This window comes from Pterocles gutturalis, unplaced genomic scaffold (genome assembly GCF_000699245.1).
Source record: "Pterocles gutturalis isolate BGI_N339 unplaced genomic scaffold, ASM69924v1 scaffold8140, whole genome shotgun sequence".
Lineage (NCBI taxonomy): Eukaryota > Metazoa > Chordata > Aves > Pterocliformes > Pteroclidae > Pterocles > Pterocles gutturalis.
In genome coordinates this window covers 2,810-10,669 of record NW_010140733.1, presented here as the reverse complement: position 1 = coordinate 10,669, position 7,860 = coordinate 2,810, and the positions used below count along the sequence as shown (strand labels likewise).

The following is a 7,860-nucleotide window of genomic DNA, read 5'->3' as shown; positions in this document are numbered from 1 at the left end:
ACGGCCGCGGAGGAGCCCCACTGCGGGGGAACCAACGCACCCTCGCTCCTTCTCTCTCCCTTCTTTTGCTACGGTTGCTTGAAAACACAACATTTGCCTGAAAATCAATTATAGCCTAAAGAGAGCGAGCGAAGTCACCCGGTGAGCGGCTCCCCCGCCCCGCCAGCCCCAGTGCCGGCAGCCCCGCACCCCGAGCTCTGCCGTGGGACGTTTAACCGAAGCCAGCTGTGCGCGGAGGGAGATAAAAGCCCCAAATCAGACAGGATAAGCGCAGTATTAGTGTGGGATACGCCACTCGTTTCTGATTTAAATTACTGTTTTTACTTCCTGATCTCATGGGAGAGTAAAGAGGGGAGGAAAATGAAGAGGTTTAGACGTGGACATTCCTTCACCAAATTCTGGCGAGAAATGGTGATTAGTCCAGCTGAGGTCGTTCGCATCGCTGCTTGCAGGGTGACCCGTTTCCTGATGATTTGTTTTTCGTGTATCCTGGGCAGATTATCTCCATTGCAGGTTACCTCCACGATCAAGGATTAAATCCCTGAGCTGTCCCTTGCTCGGCATGTGCTCTCCTGGCTGCTGTCCCTGCGGTGCCCAAGTAGCAACCGGGAGCTGTGCAGCATCCGAGGATGCTGGGGCCAGATGCTGTTTGTTTTAGGGAAGAACTGATGTTCTGCTTTTGCTGGGCACTTTGTGCATAGATACATCCTTACCGTGGAGTCCTGCCGCAGCAAAAGGGCTGCTGTGGTGTTTGCAAAAGCTTAAATATCCTGGTGGGAGACAGAGGTGTGCAAACAGCAGAGGAGCAGTAATATTTAGCAAAGTGGGCGCTGCTCCTCCAGCTCCCGTGTCTGCGGCTCCTTTCCATCTCCATCCGAGCAAAACCCCCGCTGCCGGGTCAGGGGAAGCTGCCTGTCTCCTCCGGGGGTTTTCCCCTTTTCCACGACACCGCAGCGTGCAGCAAAGAGGGTTTTTCCTTTCCCCTTGGCAGCAGAGGACTTTGCCCAAAGCTCCTCTCCCCGTCCCGTCCCTTCCAGCACAGGAGCAGCCGACAGAAGCCGAGCTCAGCACCATGTTGCAGCTCGACAGAATATTTCTCGTGGGCTGTCACAGGGTGTCTGGGGGAAGATTCCTGCCGCATCCCTGGGGCTCTGCCTGCTCTCCCGCTGCATGCCACCGCTGAGTGCTGGCCGGGTGATGCTGCCCAGCCGCGCTGCCGCATGCTGCCACCGAGGCAACCACGGGGTTCAAGCGTAGAAACAATGCTCTGCATGCACAAAAATCCCCGTGTTTCGAGATTAGGGAGCAGTAAAGGCTTTGGGAGGTCAGCGAGGGGAGATGTCTGGCTGTGTGTGACACACAGGACTGCTTTCTCTTTTGCTTTGAGGCACGGCTCAGGCATGTAAGAAAAGGGCATGTTTTCTCTTTGGCTTGAAAAAGCAAAGTTATTGATGTTGGTTTGTACAGGATAAAGGGTTGTGGAAAGTCCCTGGTGTTCCCAAGGTGGAGAATCACACGGTAACCAGTGTTGCTGCTGCGCTCCCTTCCCCTCCAGCTCAGCAGCATTGCTGCAGAGGAAAGATGTTCCATCAGCTGCCACCGTCCCCTTCACACCCTGCTCAGTGCAGCCACGAGCATCCCCGCTATTGAGTTGTGAGGTGTCGTGAGTCAGTGGCCTTGTCCCCAGGAAAGGGGTTGGGATGCTGGGCAGCGTGTAATGTCTCCATCCAGCTCCTCTCTGGCTCAGCGGAGCCGTGAGCCTGGCAGAGAGGCAGAACCAGGAGCTGGGATGCCTGTGGAGTGACTCGGCAAATCACCCCGGAAAAGGTGGATGATGAGCAAATGTTAGAGCAAGGATACAATAGATTTGTCAATAAAGCGGCTGTCTAATGGCGCTCCGGGTTTATCCGAAATGCTAACCAGGACCTGCTCTCTCTTCCTGTTGCAGAGCTCCAGCGAGAGGGAAGCATAGAGACGCTCAGTAACAGCTCGGGTTCCACCAGCGGCAGCATCCCCCGCAACTTCGATGGCTACAGATCGCCCCTCCCGACTAACGAAAACCAGCCCCTCAGCCTTTTCCCCACAGGGTTCCCTTAACCGAGCCGAGCATCCCAGGAGAGATCCGCACAGGGTAACGAGCCCCTGCTCCGCCTCAACCATCCCAATGTGTCCGTCACCCGCGCTGGATGGTCCTCGTTACCCTGATAAATAACGACGACTCTGAAACCTTCCTGAAACATCCTCACGAAACCTTGACTTTGTGTTCCTGTGCAATATGAAGAGACTCCGTCTTCAATCCCAATAGCTCTGCAGCTTCTTTTTTTTCGCTGTGTTCAGGAAGAGGTTGGTTGAGGAGAAATATTTCTAAGCCATTTTCGGTCAAGCACATGGTTTCACAACCGTCCCTCTGCTTTTTCATGTTGAGAGATGAAGGGAATCTCCGTAACGCAGAGGAGCTGTTGCCATTTGCAGAAGTGCCGAGCATTAACGAATGAACTGGAGAGACTGGAAACTGGAGGACTTTCTGTGGACAGGGTTGATAATGTTATTCCTCCCTCATTGCGTCTCCTTGCTGCCCTCCTTCCCCACTGATACCCATCAATGCCAGGAGTATTACAAATGGAAATGTTTTCTTTTGGTTCTTTGGAAGAATTCTCTCTATTTCTCTGGTTTTCTTCTAGTCATGTATTTTAGAAATGTAGGTAATGGACTAACTACAGTCGCAAATTTCTCATATTTGGTTATAAAAGTTGTTCATTGGAACTCAAATATCTGTCCAGGAATGCATGTGTCATTGAATAAATCTAAGTTAAACAAGAAACTGCTTAAATGGCAATGTTCATGGAGTGTTCCTGGGCTGGCTTTTTGTCGTGTATCTTCCTGGACCAAATTACGTGCGTATTTACTAACTTGAGGGCTTTAATTAAAGCCATCAGTGGATGTTACGCAGCCAGCCTAGCTTGGTTTTGCATCCCTGCTTTCCCATCCCCATGTGCAGGGGCAGGATTTGTAACAATGGGAGGCTGGGATGGTGTTTCTTGCACCCGCTTGGCACCTCTGAAAATCAACACCCGTCTCCGGTCGGGTGCCTGACCCCAGCTCCTCACGTTGGTCGGGGCTCCGCTTCTTCATCCTGATGATTTCAGTGGGATGAGGACCAGGCAGCAGAGACACCCACCTGCGGCTGTCCTGTTAGGGGATCGCATCTGCGGGGCTCTGCGAGGCTCCGTACCCTGCGGAACGCACGCGGTCACAGCCAGCGCCGCAGAACTCTGCTGGTAAAGCGTCAGGGCTCACACGTAGTAACCGCACGAATTCCTACACCTCGGCCAGCTTGTGTGGAGAAGCAGAGGGTGAGATGGGACTGTCAGCTTATGAAATTTCCTTCCCACTACTTGTTTTTAATAGGAGCCGTTTGAGTCATGGCAATGAGAGGAAACTATCTAAACCCACAAATCTTTTCGCGCTCTTACAGCTTCAACCAGCCGCGCTGAGTGATGCTGAACCCACCACGCCTTCCCCCTCCAGCCCCAAACACCAAATACCAAATTCTGTCTTGGGCTTGGTATTTTTGTTGTTGTTTTTTTTAATTGCAATGCCGCGATTCAGCCCTCAGAAGCTTTTTTTTTTTTTCCCCTCTCTCTTCAGGCTTGGAAACCACTAATAAAAACTGTGAGTCTGCAGCAATAATTTCAGTTTCTTGCTTGGTTTTCAGTCAGTCCTTTCTCAAGAAAAAAAAAAAAAGAAAAACCTTCCTTGGGATGAAATCAGAGGAGAGTTCGCCTGTAAGTAAGTACTCACAGCTCTGGCCCGCTGGCTAGATCTGCTGTAATGCTATGGTTCTTTTATGTCTGTAAAATAATGGCTTGAAGTGAGGGGCTGCGGGTAGGGCTGGCACCGCGGAGAAGTGGGACCGCAGGGTCACGTCAGTCCACAGCAGCCGGGATTTTTAACACGGTTCAAGCCAAGGTCAGCTCCAAAAGTTCAAACAAAATCCAGATTAACACATCCAGAAGGGATTGTGTTGTCACCGGGATGCTTGTTTCCTTTCGGGCTTTCCAAGGAGAGACCGTAAGGGACAAAATTCTTGCAGAGGAGGGAAGAACCGCTCGCTCCTCTGCCTCCGATGCTCGGTCGCTGGTTCCTACTGAACACACGAAGCAGGACAGCGCATAACGCCGAGTGGTGTCATTGGAAATGTATTTGTTGTTGGCAGGCTTTAAATCACTTTTTATAAGTGCTGCAATACGGCCATGTGGAAATTCCCGGTCTGCAAGAAGCTCCTTTGAATCAGGATGTTTTGTTTAAAGGTGGGGGGGGGAGGAAAAAAAAACCCCACAAACTGGGGCTGTACCAAAATATTTTCAGTCTGGTTCGTTGAAAAGAATGTCCTACATTCCCTGCTGTTGATAGCCCTGCAGCCAAACTGTTAAGAAAGCCTACAGCTTAGGGGAAAAAAAAAAAAAAAAAAAAAAAAAGCACTGCTATGAGTTGGCTAATTTAACTTTAATTTTATACTTTCACAGATGACCCAGCAGAATAACCACCGAGTTCCAGCTCTTCAGTGAGCCAGGGAAAAGCGAGTGTGTTGCAATGAGAACTCTGTAGGGTCTGGTCCAACGAGAACTCTATAGGGTCTGGTTCAAGGATAATTCTATAGGATCTGATTCAGTTATACCTCTATAGGATCTGATTCAGTGATAACTCTATAGGGTCTGATTCAACGTGTCCCCGCCATGTCTGCCTTACTCTGCTCCCACCCATGGCCCCTGCCTTTAGCCCCCATTCCAGCTGGGTGCCCCGTGATTTTCTGCAACACCACCTTTCCTCTGCCTTAACCTCAGCAGCGATACTCTTTTCAGGCACCGGGAGAGAACATCGCTGCTCCGTGATGATGTCTAGAAGCTGCTCCTAAGGGAGGTTTGCCCCCGACTTTAATGCAACCGCGTTTTCAGTCTAGGGACTGGATCCAAACCCCACTTCAAGCAAAAATAGCCAGAGGCTCATGGTCTTTGAGGGATTTTGGACGAGTGTCTCCCATCGTTGTGGAAATAATCCAGGTGAGTTTCTGAAATGCTGGATTTTCAAACGCAGCAGCTGGCAAGCGGTAGCAGGCAGCCCGGCAAGAATGTTGTGCCATGATATAAACCACGGGCTCGAAAAGAGCCCAAAAGACACGCCGGGCTCGCAGGTCTCTAAACTGTTTCCAGTAGTCGTAAGCAGCAGCCTCCTGCGGAGTTCAAAAGGCACAATGTCTCATTTAAAGCGGGGCGGACTGTATATCACTCTGCGCATAAAGTGGAGCTCTTCTATTAAAAGTTGAGTTCAGATTTCATGAATTAACATGAAATATTGCTTTCTTATCCTACCCTGGTTTCTGTAATAAACACACGCGTGTAGCGCGCTTAAGTCACGTGAGGGGAACGTTTCGCTGTTTGAAAAGAAGGGGAAAGTCAAAAGGTTCTCCAAATGTGACAGCTTGTAGTTCAAATGAAATCAAATCTCAGACCTAGTCCAGGGCCTGGGCTTAACCAGTGTTTCCCGGTGCTTTGCAGAGCGCGTGGGGCTCGGGCTCCGTTTGCTTTGTTGTCAAAGCTCAGCCCCAATGGAGCACAATGCTCTGCCCAGGGTGAGCTGATGAACCCCATCCTCTGCCCATCTACACGCTCCAGGGTGTCCAGCCCAGGACGATGTTTGCTGGCGGTGAGGCTGGGACAAAGGCCAGCGAGGGGAAGCGACCAAGGACAAAATACCACCGAGACCTCCGTCCCCAACGGAGAGCCTGGAGGAGGGGTTTGCTGCAAAGTGCAGCTGTGAAATCCCCGAATGCGGCTCCCCGTCCCCTCTGACCCCCTGAGCAAGGGGGTGAACCCACAGTGCTTTCACCAGACCTTCCTTAGGAACTTTTTGAGGATCCAAACCACGTCTGCGCCTCTACGTTTTATTTTCTCGCTTCTGCGCTCTTGCCTTGTTGCTGTGCAGGGTAGGAAAGTTTGCGCCATTTCCTGTTGTCTTTCCCTTATGCTCCTGAGATATTGTAAAAATGTTCGGTATCCTCCAGTAGGTTGTAATCACTTCACCCTAATGTTTCACAGCTGCTAAGTGTAACTTTAAACCCGGCCATCTGAGTGCTTACAATTAGCGAGCCAACGGAGCTGAGATGGGGCTTTGTGATTGCAAAAAGAGAAAATGAAACTTTTTTTTTTCCCCCTGAATTTTAATTGGATAAAATGGGAACAAAAGTTGTGGAGATGAGGGGTAAATGATTAGTGGCTTGTGTGCTAGGAAAAAAATAATTGAATCCACTGCTTGGCCTGTTTCACAGATGGAAAAGGCACTGGGACAAGCGCGTGTCTGCAGCGGCTGCGCCTCTGTCCTGGTGACTGCACGAACCCCTCTCTGAGCTCTGTGCTCTCCGTCTGCAGGAGCAGAGCTGGCGAGAACAGAGTCCACCGGAGACAAGAGGCTCCCGCCGTGCCGCTCCCCCGTCCCTGCCGGGGAGCTGCTGGGAACTGCGGATGCTCAGCGATTCCCCGTGTGCACTCAGTGCCTTGCAGCACCCGGCTCTCTCAAAGCTCCATCCCCGACGGGTTCATCTCCTGGCAGCTCTGGCTGGGGCAACGGCGGGAGGGCGGCCACTGGCCTTGCTGGGTGGTCGCTGCAACGGGCAGGGTCGGGGGCTTGCAGCCTGACCCCCATCCCGTCGGGTTTCATCCCAGCATGGCGCAGGAGGGATGCTGCTCCCCAGCAGCCCTCGCTCCTCACGAAGCGTTTCTGCCACCTGGCCATAAATACTAATTAATAGCAAAGCCCTGGTCTGGATCAAGGAGGAGGCTCTGAATATTCTTGGGAACTTTGCCGTCTGAAAGGTATCTTAACTATTCTCTAGCGCTCAGCCTATCAGTAGGTCAATTATACGGTGAGCAGTCATACGAAGTTAATTTCTAATTTAATACAATGTTAAAAGGTTGTCAGGTTAAAATCTAATCTATAAACAAGACACAAAACGTCTCTTTAAAATGAGTGTCATGAACTGGTCCTGGCTCAAACCACAGGCTGCTGCTTCTTTTATAGGATGTAATTACTTCCCTGTGAGTATTTACAATATTATTATAGGACGGTAATAAAAGGCCGGTGCCAGCCGTGCCCATGCAGCAGCCGGGCACCGATCCCGCTCCCACCCTGCTCCCTCTCCCTCCGGCCCCTTTTTGGGGAGGTGAGAACTCCTGGCTCCTGGGGCTCTGCTCCCGCTCCGCGCCATGGAAGCAGGATGGGGGAAGAAGGGATTGTGTCTTCACTTAAATACACCTCAGGGCTGGGGGGACAGGGACCCACCGATGTGTTTTGGAGGGAGTATCCCCCAGCAAGGAGGGGGGGACCATGGCATTTCGCTGGCCCCCGCGATGTGCCGGACCCAACAGTCCTGGGGGGAACCGATGGGTGAGCGCCTTCGTTTTTGAACAACCTGGGGAAAGGACTTTGGCAGGGTTTCGCTGCGGGCTGAAGGTTATGAGCCCTGTTCAGACCCATGGCGTCGTTCAAGCAGAAAACCAGAGGCAGCACCTGCAGCTGGGGGCGAGGAGCCAGCCCTGTGCCCTGCATCCCTCCCTACCCTGCACCCCCCCTCCAAACCCCTCCTTGGGATGGGCAGGAGACGGCAGCGGGGACCAGGCACATCCCACGGCCTCTGGTCCCACACGAGGGATGTCCACGTTGCAGCCACCTCTCAAGGTACGTTGAGTTTTGTTCCTTTTGCTGTCGAAAGGGGAAAGTCCAGCTGTCATGTGGGAGTGATGCCACTGTCCCACCCAGCGGGTGGCCGGACCACGAGACTCCAGCTCCTGGTAGTCCACGGTGTCA

At 52.0% G+C, this 7,860-nt stretch overlaps 1 protein-coding gene across 1 annotated transcript in view; it reads left to right on the top strand.

Moving 5' to 3' along the window:
- Window positions 1–2,097, top strand: part of LOC104469323 (breast carcinoma-amplified sequence 3-like) — a 234,588-nt gene extending 232,491 nt beyond the window's left edge. Inside the window, exon 13 of the mRNA XM_010083784.1 lies at window positions 1,949–2,097. Within this exon, the coding sequence (XP_010082086.1) occupies window positions 1,949–2,097 (149 nt within the window). The remainder of the gene's footprint in view (window positions 1–1,948) is intronic.
- Window positions 2,098–7,860: the final 5,763 nt, after the last annotated feature.